We start from the raw sequence: 13,436 nt of genomic DNA, 5'->3' as shown, positions 1-13,436 counted from the left end.
AGAGTGGGGCAAGTGTTATTTTATGAAATATTTGGGTGAAGTATGCATCATATATATATATATATATATATATGTATGTATGTATGTATGTATATGTGGAAAAAATAAAATAGATTGGTGCAAATTACTTTTATTTATTTTTCTCAGTCAATTTAATAAACCCACTCAAATGGTAAACTCCGTTAGCCTTGAATTAGGATCGGGTTGGTATTGCACCCAATGCAATTACCCCCGTTCCCCCCACCCCAAAAAAAAAAAAAAAAAAAAAAAAAAAAAAAAACTACTCTTACTATTTAACTTTTCCTCTCTTTTTTATTTAATGGTTGAGATTAAAATTATTTTTTTTCAACTTTAAATCTTAGTTATTTTGAACTATTGTGTTATGTGCAATACCTCAATCTGCTAGCCTCACCACAAGCATGCTTTTCAATCCAATCAAGTCAGGCAATTTACCATCGCAATCTTTTGCAAAGTCAAAATGTTGCAGCGGAAGTTTTATTAAAATAATAAATTTAACACTCAAGACTAAAGTATCAAATGCTTTACAATAAATCTCACCAAACTCATGTAAAATACACAAAGGAGTTATAATATTACAAAATCATCACTATTTTACTCTTTACATTCTTATTTTCTTACAGTGTTACACCTATCTCGCTTATTGGATGCCACACTTTTGGATGCCTTTATACATTAGTAAAAAGTAGTATATAGAGAACAAATAGGAGTACATTTGTGTCTTTCTCAAAAACAGACTTGAGACCCTATACAAGACCTTTGGAATTAAACACTATCAATCGTTTGAAAATTAAAGAAGGATATGACCAGTATTTTGTGGATACATTGCATTCAACCAATAAATTGCATCAGCAACAAACACAATTTTAAGGCCTCTATGCAGACTCCAATATTTTACGGTTCCACCCCATCAATTCAAATTAATTTCAAGGACATATTCCATTCAACCAACTTGTCTCTAAATATTGCCAAAATCTCATTATCAACTAGGAACAATTACGAAGTTTCAACAACCTTTAACCAAATTTCCAAACCTTTAGATTTAAAATAACAGTAATAATCACAAACAACATTTACTGCGTTCATCCACAAATTCATTATCTAAATTATGCAATGTTGAAAGACTAACCAATTCACCTCTGTAAATAGAATCACAGTAAATTTCATAAATAACAAAACAGCTATTAATCAATCCTTTGGTTTGTTAAAGCTACTATAAATTTTTTTTTCTTTGCAATTATTCCTTATCGATCGTAAAAAGTTAAAAACCACAATTAACTAAAACACAATAATTAAAACACTAGTATATATCACAAACAACACTAGTATATACTTTCGTGTGTATTCTAATAAGTATTTCCATATCTCAAAGAAAAAAATTATAGGGACGCTTGTCTCACATCGGTTATGTGTGTCTAGTGTTCCTTATTTATAAACTCAGTCTACTACTGCAAGAGTTAGGCCCTTTTTATAGTGGTACTTTGATTATGTAGTGTCTTATAAAAAATAAACAAATAAAAAAAAACCACAATAATTAAATATATAAAAAATGAAATTTTCCTGATCTCTTTAAGAGCCGCGGTTTTGGGCCTGAACCTGTGTGGCATTTTCACTCCTTCGCTCCCCAGAGCTGACTTCTTAGCAGCTTTGGTTGCCAGCTTTTGTGTTTGTTTCTCGAGAAAGTGTGGGAACTGAAAGTGTATGTTAATTGATGACTACCACTTTATATGAGCTTTGAATTATACAATAATTTTGTAAAGTGTCTCACCCAAACTCATCCAATGTGCCTATTATGCAATTCAACAAAATTGTTGATATGTCACCCAAAAAAAAAAGATTAAGGATTAAATATAACTACTTTAATCTATTAACATATTAATTATATTGCAATCTTATCCAAATTGCAAAGGATTAAATAATAATATTGTTTAAAGAGTTAATTATATTGCAATCTTGTCCAAATTGCATAGTTTGTCTAGTTTAATACACTTTTTTTCCTTGGTTAAGATTGCAATATAATTAATACGTTCATATTTTTTGGTTAATAGTAGAGTAACCCAATTTCATACTTATCCAAATTGCAAAGTTTTTATTTTTTTAATTATATTGCAATCTTATTCAAATTGCATACAAACTTTGAAATTTGGATAAGTATCAAACTGGGTTACTCTACTATTAACCAAAAAATATGAACATATTAATTATATTGCAATCTTAACCAATGAAAAAATAGTATTAAACTTGACAAACTACGCAATTTGGATAAGATTGCAATATAATTACTATGTTAATAGATTAAAAGTAGTTATTTTGGATACAATTTTATAAAATTATTTTGCATACAAAGTTTTTATTTTTTCTATACAACAAATTTTATTAAAAAAATAAACTAAGACACATAGAGAGTATGCTCCAAAGTTCTAAGATCCTCACCACTAAAATGTTTAAATTCAGGATTTCACAGAGAGAGAGAGAGAGAGAGAGAGAGAGAGAGAGAGAGAGAGAGAGAGAGAGAGAGAGAGAGAGAGAGAGAGAGAGAGAGAGAGAGAGAGAGAGAGAGAGAGAGAATAAAGTGTACGCGTATTATTTTCCTATATAAGAGCACTCATACCAATCCTTTTATAATAGAAAAAGTCTATTATTTTATACATTTTTGCTCAAAATCTACCCACATCAATCCCTTTATAATATTATGCATTTCCATTATTGCTACAACACTTGTGTATATTTACATGACTACCGTAACTTTCTATTTTATTTTCCTTTCTCCTCTCTCATTCAATTCTCTCACTTCCTCTGCTTTCTTTCTCCTCTATCTTCTCTTGAACCCAACAACAAATCTATACAAATCATCAAATTTATTATAAATCTAGCCCCCAAATTCATTAAACCCTCTCCTAAAAAATAAAAATAAAAATCATCAAACCTATATAAATAATCAAACCTAAATTGCAAAAGAAGAAGAAGATGAAGAAGTAGTAGAAGAAGAAGAAGATGCCAAAGAAGAAGAAGCAATATCGAATTTTTGCCTAAAATGACCACCCATAGTAGTGGAGAAATCCATCCAAAATCACCACCCAAAATCAAACCCAAATTGCAAAGGAAGAAGGATAAAAACTTAGAGAAATAAAGAGTTTGGAGTGTGTTGAGGTGGTTGGGGCCATGGGGTAGGTGTGAAATAATTATTAAAAAAAAAAAAGTGAAAAATATTATTTAAATAAAAGAGGGTGTATGATAGATAATCTGATGTAAGTGTTTTTGCAAAATGGTTTTGTAAAATAGAAAAAGTTAGTTGTTATGGTAAAATAGAAGAAAAGTTTTAGACGGATTGATACGAATGCTTTAAGCTTTTGGCCTTTGGCTAAAAAAAGACAAGTTATGGTAAAATAGAAGAAAAGTTTTAGACGGATTGATATGAATGCTTTAAGCTTTTGGCCTTTGGCTAAAAAAAGACAAGGTATAAAAATTTAGTTGACTTTTGGATTTTGGTCTGTTGGACTTCTCAAATAGTGCAAGGGTTGCAGACTATTGGAGCAAGTTTAAGAAGCACAAGAGGGAGGAAGGAGACCAATTTTCCTAAATAGCAGTTGGGTGATCAAGGACATTAACTAGTGAAGATTCTGTAATGAACTAGCCCATTTAGAAGCCCACACAACCATTGGTGACATGCCACGCTTCATGCACATGACATTCTGTAATGCACTAGCCCCTTTAAAGCACAAGTCTCAGAGATTTTGTAATGAAAGCTCATGGGCTTGACCACACGTCAGATTCCTAAAAGCATTTTCCCTCTTGACAGGCAATGGGTGGTGTAAATTCACTAGGGACCTTGAAAAGGACTTTTCAAAGTTATTAAGGACCTCACAGTATTTGGATGGAGAGGAAGGAAAAGGGAGTAGAGAGTACAAGGAAGGGAAGAGTTGAATGAACCTTTTGGATTTTTTTAAGGCCCAAGAAGAAGCATTTAAGGGGATTTTGAGGGTTATTTTACCCTTTCAAACCCCTCGTTTTTTTTTTCTCCCATATTGGGGGAATTTGGAGGGGATGAGAGGATAAAAATTCCACTTATATTTAAGATATTTAAATTGTCAATTTTGTACCTTACAGTATCAGTTTTTATCTATTTCTCTAATATTAACAAAATAGGATCATAATTGTTCATTTAAATAATCAGTCTTCTTCTCTATCCCATCTCTACTTAATTTTTAAAATATTCAAACAAAGGAGAAGGATATTTACTCCTTCCCACTATTACTTTTTACATCCAAATGAAGGGAAGGGGTAACCATTCCTCTCCTCCCCTTCTTCTCCTTAACCTCAACGCTCCTTTCCCTCCAAACTACCAAATACACTGTACAAGGGGGGAAAAAACTAAACACAAGTTTCTTTCTTTCTCACTTGAAGAGGTTTAGTATGTTTGAATTATGATCAACAAGGTCTTTTAGAGAGTCAGAATTCCTTTCGTATCCCCAAGGAGATTTGCCAGTTATGTACAACCAATTATTCAACTCCTACGCAAAGGAGAACAAGCAAAAGAAAATAAAAATTTCCACTTAACTATAATCACATAGTTTTCTCACATACACGCACCCTCATCCTCATAGGAAGGCCATGACTTACAATTACATATTCTGATTTTGTAGTTTTGTCGTGTTGTTTCTGGTTCTATACTTTCTATTCTTGATTTTCTAAGTCAAGCAATTTCTAACACATTACATGCCTAATTTTGAAACTTCTCTATTTACAACCATTAACAAAAGAAAGCACCTTAACTGAAAAACCAGAGTCATACCCAATTGCTTGCAAGTGCAAAATCATGGAATCTAAAGGAGGATTCCCCAGCCGTGTCTCGCTCAAGCCTTATTTCTGGTCCATGATCACCAACAACTCTACTACTACCACAAGGAACTTCAGGTGGCAGAAGCTGTATTTGATTCTCATCAGGAAGGCGTGACAATTGAACTTCAGGTGGTAATTGCATAACAGAAGGGGTAGCAGCTCTAGACCTGTTGGCACCACTTGGTACAGCCAATGCTCTATCCCACAACAACACATGAATGGTAATTGGAACCTTGGCATGCCGGTGCAATGAGAGCTTCTGGCTGAGTGAAACAGTGTCAAAGCATCGAATTGCTCCCGTTGATGAAACTATCCATGGTAGGACCTTCTGATTGGCAACTCTTGAGACCACCAGCAGCATAGATGAGTTTGTAGCTTCTTTATACAAATTGCGTAGCCCTGACCGGGTTGAAGGTGCATTTTCATCATCATCAATAACTGATGAGATGAAAATAAATCCCTGTCAGTTAACAAACAAAATATAAGCAAATTGCCTTGAGAAGATATAATTCCAACTAAATATAGCATCAGCATATCCTCAGGGCCTGGAGAGTTAGTTAGCAAACCTCTTCTGTCCGGCTAATAGCGAATCCAAGCTTTGTGTCGTCTTCTCTTAGCTTGATTTCAATTGCAAACTCTCCTCCAAGACAAGCATACCAGAGACGAACTGCTCTAACAACACCAATGTCTACCCCGTGGTAATCCTCAAAACCATATAGGCTTGCATTTGCAAGATTAGACAAATCAGACAAGGACCCTGCATTCACTGTGGAAGAAGCTGTTTTTCCAGAGATCTGTGACATGAGAAATATAGTTATAACTGTCATATGATACTAGCGGATCAACAAGATTACATAGTCTGTCTAATAAGAATTAAAGATAATACTCTCCTATTGAAGAGATATCCTATTGTATGTATTATACCAAGAACTATTCCAAAATATCATTAAGAAATTTGTAGCTTTAAAATGTTTTTGCCTTTTTGGACATGGCAGCATCAGAATCTATCAAGCATATGCATGGATAAAGGATGGCAATTGGCAAGGAAGGTGGAGGAGGAAGATAGTGCTTAACCATGATGTGGCTACCTTTGGACTTCAAAACTGGTCATTGTCAGTTTCAATTGAAAAACAACGATATTTGTTCCCTCCTTTTTAGTAATCTTTTTTAGAATTAGCCTTGACATCACCCTGGATTGCTGCTTAGAAACTTACTAGGAAATTCTCAAAAACATTCTGTGGCTTATCCTTCACTATTTTTGTCAAAGTATAAACATGAAGCTGTAATACAGTACACATCATACTTTCCACAATGCAAACTATAAAGGCATGCCATTAATAATACCATCAAAGGTTAATTACTGCAGAATGCTTATATATCTCATTACAGGACCAAAACCAATCCAAAAGTTTCAGTCCTATTGCTTTGTTGAGATGAGAAGTTTACCTTTGTAAGCAGTGACTCAGTCTGCACGTTCATGAAGACTATTGGAACTCCAGAGGCCTGAGATGCATTGAGCCATGCATTTGCCCTAGCAAGCGTGTCTTCCAAGTCATTGTAGTGAGAAGTGCCTTGATCTGAAGCTTTAGGAAGGAGAAGTATGGAGAGAAAGCAGCTGGAAAAGGGAACTGACAGAAACTCCTGCATCCTCTTCTCCCACCGATATGAAACATATCCATCTTGAAGCCGAGTCCTGGATAGTTCATTTACCATCCTGTCACTCCTTGAAGCTGTAAGGTGGAGCTCATTATTTCACATTTCAAGTAGAATATTGAGATAGGTAATATATAAATAAATAAATAAAGGTAAAATTTGATTTCATGGACTTAATTAGTTCTCATGCAGATACTGTCATCAGCCTCTAGTTTGATGGTACAGCAGAAATAATAGCCCATAGCGAAGAAAGAATTAGAGGCAGTTCTATCGTTCAAGCATCAATTATTTCCACCCGGACAGCAATATGGAATAAACTGGCTCTTGTACTGCAGCACCAACTGCTAGTTGGATTCTGTCAAATTTTTTATTATTTTAATTTTTATAAATCTGTCAAAGATTATTACCAATGCATATAGAGAGAGTGTGCCATTCTGAAACATATTATATGGATTTGGGTTGTAACACACACGCACAAAGAGAGAGAGAGAACTGTATTAATTATATAAAAAGAAGAAATTCTGTTCTAATAATATACTTGATCACACTTCTAAAGACATTATTTTATCTTTTTTTTAAATGCGAATAATAAGAAATTGGAGACATCAAGGGTCATGCTAAGATAACTGTAATACAGAAGAATCCCTGATAACAAATAAAATTGCACGCAACTGGTTGCTACCTTTACCGTGTTGTGGCACAAGGCATGCCTATTTAAGATGTTGACACTTGACACAATGTTTATTTAGTTTTGAAAGAGAGGATCCATCTATGTGCAATTTTAACACACACGTGCGCACAAAAAGAGAGAGAGAGAGAGAGAGAGAGAGAGAGAGAGAGAGAGCGAACTGTATTAATTATATAAAAAGAAGAAATTCTGTTCTAATAATACTTGATCACGACTCTAAAGACATTAGTTTAACTTTTTTTTAAATGTGAATAATAAGAAATTGGCAATGTCAAGGTTCATGCTAAGATAAATGCAATACAGAAGAATCCCTGACAACAAATAAATAAATTTTGCACACAACTGGTTGCTACCTTTACTGCGTTGTGGAACAAGGCATGCCTATTTAAGATGTTGACACAATGTTTATTTAGAAAGAGAGGATCCATCTATGGTTGGAGTGTGGGGGAATTTATAAGTGAGACAGTGAGTTCTTGATCAAGAGAGGCCTCTATATTCAATGGAAACAAATTCCATTATGTTTTGCATGCCACCCAAAGGGAACTCAAAAATCTAGTCAGCATAGAAAAGGAGCCAATACCACAGCTGAACTAGGATTGAAATAATATATTACAAAAACACAAAAATAGAGCATACACTACCATAAGTGAGTAGCAGAAATGACTAGAAGTAAAAGATGGTGAACCCACAATTAGTTCATAAAGGGTTGGCTGACATCATAAGATAGGATAGGAAAAAATAAAGGTTGTGATCATTAATATAGTTCTACATATCAAAGTGAGAAGGAAAATATATTTCTATGAGTCTATGAGAGGTGAAAATGTCTTGAAACAAATTACATCCCTATATGTATTATTTTAGACCAAATATTTAGTTTATCATCTTCAATCTCCAATCAAATGTTGTGTCAAAGGATACAATCCTCAATATTTATAGTACACTAACCCTAAATTTTTTACGGAAAATATTAGCATTTTACATTCCTTATTGTACACTTCATACCTATAACGTCTATTGTGCACATTTTTTAATTAATATCCATACTTAAAAGTTAAAACCTGAAATAGCTGGTGTGAAAAATAAATAAATAAATAAACTGTGAGAGAATCAATGCGCCTTTTTTAGGATAGTTTATATTTAAAGAGCTACAAAAATAAACTTTGAGAACTAAAAAACAAATTTTTTTTTTATTTTTTTTTTCTGTTAGTTTTGAATTTTTTTTTTTTTTTTGGGATGGAGGTTTATGTAGTCTAAACTCTAGAGTCCATATATCATGCTCAATTGTAAAAAGTAAAAGATCTAGTCTTGAGTGGGATTGTGATTTGCAAGAAATTGACAAAGTAGGTGAAGTGGAAAATGGTCCCATACAAGTTACAACCAAACACAGCATTAATGTCAATTTTGATAAAGATAATCATGAGTATCACGCAGTTGTGGTTGTGGGCGAGAAAAATATGTTGCTTTCATATTTCAATCCAATTTTCGTAAATGATTTTACCTTTGAATAAATAAAAAGACTCATAAGCCATTCATTTTTCACTTTTATTTTTTCCCTGGGATCTAAGCCTTTTAAATAAGAAGATAAAGAATATAAAGGAGCTAGGCTTCAAGAAAATATAAGTGGGGTAAAATCAAAAGCATTCTCTTTATATAAACTTTTTTTTGTTAAGTAGCTTTCTATATATGACCCTGTCAAAAAAATGATGATCTTTCACGGGAGAAAACCCAAAAAAACAAAAGTTTTAAAAATTGACTCGTGAACCGCAAAGTGATCACTGATTCACATTTAAAAAAAAAAAATACAATAATAATCAACCACTAATTGTTTGATCATATACACTTATTATAAGTAAAATAGTAATTTTTTTTTTAAAAAAAAAAACTTTATTTCATTTAGATTTAGAAAATGCAATATTATTAAATATTGAAGGAAAAAAAATTAAAAAATTGAAAAAAAAAGTTCTAGAAAAGATATATAAAAAAGAAAAAGTTGAATGATTTGATAAATTGGACAAATTACCAGCTCATGTAGCAAAACTAATTAAGGAAATTAAGGAATCTGACAGAAAATAATATAGGTTTTGAACCTGTTAAATCAGTCATTTCAATTGAGTTTTCTAATACCGATGATAATCACCAAAAAGTTGTTTAATAACTCCATGGAATATACTGTATACAACTATTTAGAGGTGTTTGCGAAAGATTGTTTTTAATTTTTTGAGATACGTGTGGGTGAAAAAGTATGTGAAAATATATATAATGTTGTTTAAAATATAAAAATGTGAGTTTAAGATGATAGACCAAACAGAGTACTCGAACCACACTTTATCAAGGAAGGTTTAACTAATTTTTTTGGGCTTTTTTGTATCTAAAAGATTTTCTCGAATTAATTTATGAAGGGTGTGTGTGCAGGTTGTGGGTGTTGGTCTCATCTACAGTCGATCAAGTCAGGAACGGCTCCAAAAATATTTTTCATGATGTTTCTTAAAAAATATAAATTACACAATTTAATAAAAAGATAAATTCATATATTGACAACAACGACAATAAAAAAAAACACGCAAATACATAAAGTTTACAATTACCTTCTACGAGTTTTTATACTTTGAAATCGTTGCATGATAGTCTTATTATTAATGCTACAAACTACATTTCTTTCAATGTACACAACCTAGCAATCATCCATCCACTGAATGTAGAACAAATTATGGAGCAAAATTTAATTTTATTGGCATAAAAAAAACTGAGGGTGCTCCCAAATTTTGTTTGAAGGGTAAACAAATAAAAAATTATAAATTATTATATATATATTTTCAGGTCAGGGTGGTCCTGGGACCACCCTGGCCTTAACGTGGTGCTGCCCCTGGATCGAGTAGTGTAATTGACCAGCCATTCCTAAGTCCTATCTACAGTTTTACCAACTTGAGATTATAATAAAAGGTACAGAAAATTCAAAACCCGTGAGGAAATTCATCTGGGTATTTCAATGGCAACTCTAATTATAAAATTCTTCTTCTTCTTTTATTTTTTTTATATTTGAGAATCAAAATTTGAACTCTGTGGAATATACAAACCAAGTGCCATCAACTTCAAATGGGTTAATGGGGGCTACATACAATTGCTTGGACAAAGTCTTCGCTTAAATTTTGGAATTTGATCATGAATAAGAAAAACCGAAATTAAAAAAATAAAAATAATAATAATAATAGAAAAAAACAATTTAAGTGTATGTTGCGTTGCATGCAAAACAATTTAAGTTGCACATTAAATCTCAATTATATTGCTTTTATATAAAAAATTAAATACAGCAATTTATATAAAAAATAAATAAATAAATAAAACAGCCATAGTTAGTAGCATTTTATATGCTAAATAATTCACTCTGAAAATTAAAAAATTTGCTTCTAAACTGATTTGAAGGAAAATTTATCTTATCAAAAGTCATATTCACTACGTTTGTGGTTTTATAACTATTTTTTTGCACGATTTAACTTTTTAAACATAGTGCAAATCAATTAATGCTTATTAAATGATATAGTTTAGATATTTGTACATAGCCACTTAAAAAAAAGAAAAAAAGAAGAAGATATTTGTGCATGAAAATTCATGGTTAAAATTCATGGTGCAAGTTTTTTTCCATACAATCAACGTATTAAATGCAATGACAACGTGGCAAAATCCAAACCATTTATTTATAAATTGTAGGGCTAGGATTCGAATTACTATAATTCGCGGTATTCACTGAAAACCTATAAATATATATATAGATATATATATATATATATATTATTATCATGAACAGTGTGAAAACGATAACTGAGTTGATGGAAAAGTCAAAACCAGCGAGTCACACTCACTCACCTTGGAGCTGAAGGCAATCGGACTCGGACCGATCCAAGAACCCGACAGCGTAATTCGGGTCAGCGATGGACCTAAGCATGTACTGCTTCTTCTGCGAGTCGTTAGGCACAATACAAGCTTGCAACTCGGCGAACTCGTCCACGCCTCTCCGAACTCGGACCAGAATCGAAGTCTCTTTCTTCTTGAACGACTCGTGCAGAACCTTCTGGACCCCACTTTTTCCGTTCTTGAACGGCGATTTGAACCGACCCGAGTTCCCGATTCGGAGCTCCTCGACTATGTCGCCGGTCTGGAGAAAATCGCCGGTCCACTCGTCGGCTGTGGAAGTGCCTTTTAGGCACTCGATGGAGAGAACCGCCGGAGATTTCTGGTCTGGACTCGTGGTGGGTTGGACTCGGTCCATGGGCATTTTCGGAATTTTGCGCAGCTCTGTGTGGAAACAATGTTTGATCAAAGCGAAGAGTGTTTGAGAGGCTTCGAGGGTATTAATAAGAGAGAGGGGTTTGGGATGTTGGTGACGTGGCAGCGGGGACTTGTCGGTTTCTGGGAATTTTCTTTCTTTGGAGTTGAAAGATATGGAAGGTTGTAATAATAAATTAATAATTCAAATAGGTGAATGATGGAGATTTGGACTTTTTTTTGTTGTTGAGCGTGGTGTTTGTTTGTGGAAATTTGATGACATTTTTCTAGGTCAGAACTGGTAACAACTTTTCAATTGTTTTATTCTAGTTATAGTAATGAAGTTAGATAAAAAAGAGAGATCAACATATTTAATTTAGTGAGGCATGAGACATTATAGATTTATAGCATAACCTAAAGATTCAATTTTTAGTTTCTCAGAAAAAATTCAATTATTGGATGTATCTTTCTTTTCTTTTTCTTTTTTTAATTATAAGAAGAATTAAATTCAATGCAACAATGTGTATGAATTAAAGGATTGAACTTGACTTGTGTCTAGTGTTTCAATACGCTAAATTCGTCAAGATGACGACACATGTTTACTTTTGGTCATATGTAATCATGTTGACAAGTATAATATATTGGAGCATTGAATACAAATTTTATCCTGTATTTGATAAGAGAATCTAATATAATATATCTAATTCAAGAGATTACATATAATTTTACCTAATTTTTAATCATAAAACAAAGTGATAACTAAATAATTTTGTTATTATATTGTTGATATGGTACCTATTATATTTACCAACTTAATTTATAATCTTGACAAGAGCACTAGACACAAGTTTGAGTTTGGTTTACTTCTAGTATATTTTTAACTGGACATGTCTTTTTATTTTAAATATACAAAAGTAAGTGGTAGTAGGTTTTAATCTTCACATTTTATTTATTTAGTGGATGATGTGACAGACTCTCGTTAAAATAAAAAAATATTACAATTTAAAAAGTACTCACAATTTAAAAAGTACTAGAGGTAAGCCACACCCCACAAGTTTTGTCTTGTATTTAGTGGAGGAACCTAATATATTGCATCTAAAGAATTGTACATAAGTTTGACCTAATTGTTAATCATAAAACAAAAAGATAATTAAATAATTTTGTTATTATATTGTTGATGGGGGTACCCATTATATTTGTTACCACCTTAATTTATAATTTTTAAAAAAAAGTAAAATTGGTAATACTAGTTTTAGCATTTTTATTTTTATTTGGAATCTATCTATCTATCTATATATATATATATATATATATATATATTAATAGGTAAAACTGAAAGAAAATCCAATTGGAATTCAATTAAAGTTTAATTTTGTGCTACATGTCCCATCTAATTTAAGTTTTTTTTTAAATTTTTGTACCAAATGAGTTAATTTAGTGTAGAAAACGAGGAGTCCAATATAAATAAACCACAAAACACCTAATCATATAATTAAAAACAATTCAAATTTATAAGTCATTTATGTAATATACCATAACTATGTACAGTCTATTACTAACTAGGTTATATAAATAAATATTATACCATAGTTTATAGAAAATTCAATTAGAATCAAAATTGGATCTTGCTTTTCTTAGCTTTCCATACAAAATAAGTTGTTTAGAATTTTGTTATTATTTTTTCTAGCTCTGAACTAACGAATATATTTTTTATACAATTTCTATTCAAATATTTGTATACAAAGATATTAAACATAATAAACTTTAATTGAGCTAAACGATCTCATACACCTATCTCCATTTAATTTAAGAGATATTATTTGACCAATTTATTATTTTATTTTGTGTTGTATTTAGTAGACTTTCACAGATAATAATTGAGAATTAATATTGTACATGTAGATCCGATAGTGATTTTCAAAATTATATATGTAATAGCAACGTAATGAGAAACTTAGCATAACCAACATCATGAAAA

The 13,436-nt window shown here is 31.9% G+C and overlaps 1 protein-coding gene across 1 annotated transcript; it reads right to left on the bottom strand.

Annotated features, from left to right (window-relative positions):
• Nucleotides 1-4,542: 4,542 nt before the first annotated feature.
• Nucleotides 4,543-11,626, bottom strand: LOC115976008. The gene is made up of 4 exons (XM_031097075.1): nt 11,060-11,626; nt 6,304-6,587; nt 5,424-5,651; nt 4,543-5,317 (listed from the first exon to the last, which is right to left on the bottom strand). The coding sequence occupies exons 1-4, from the start codon at nt 11,466-11,468 to the stop codon at nt 4,805-4,807; spliced, it is 1,434 nt and encodes a 477-aa protein (XP_030952935.1). The 5' UTR covers nt 11,469-11,626; the 3' UTR covers nt 4,543-4,804.
• Between the last annotated feature and the right edge of the window lie 1,810 nt (nt 11,627-13,436).

The sequence above is a fragment of the Quercus lobata genome, chromosome 1 (assembly GCF_001633185.2).
Source record: "Quercus lobata isolate SW786 chromosome 1, ValleyOak3.0 Primary Assembly, whole genome shotgun sequence".
NCBI lineage: Eukaryota > Viridiplantae > Streptophyta > Magnoliopsida > Fagales > Fagaceae > Quercus > Quercus lobata.
The sequence above is the reverse complement of the archived record's forward strand: the minus strand, read 5'-3'. Positions and strand labels throughout refer to the sequence as shown.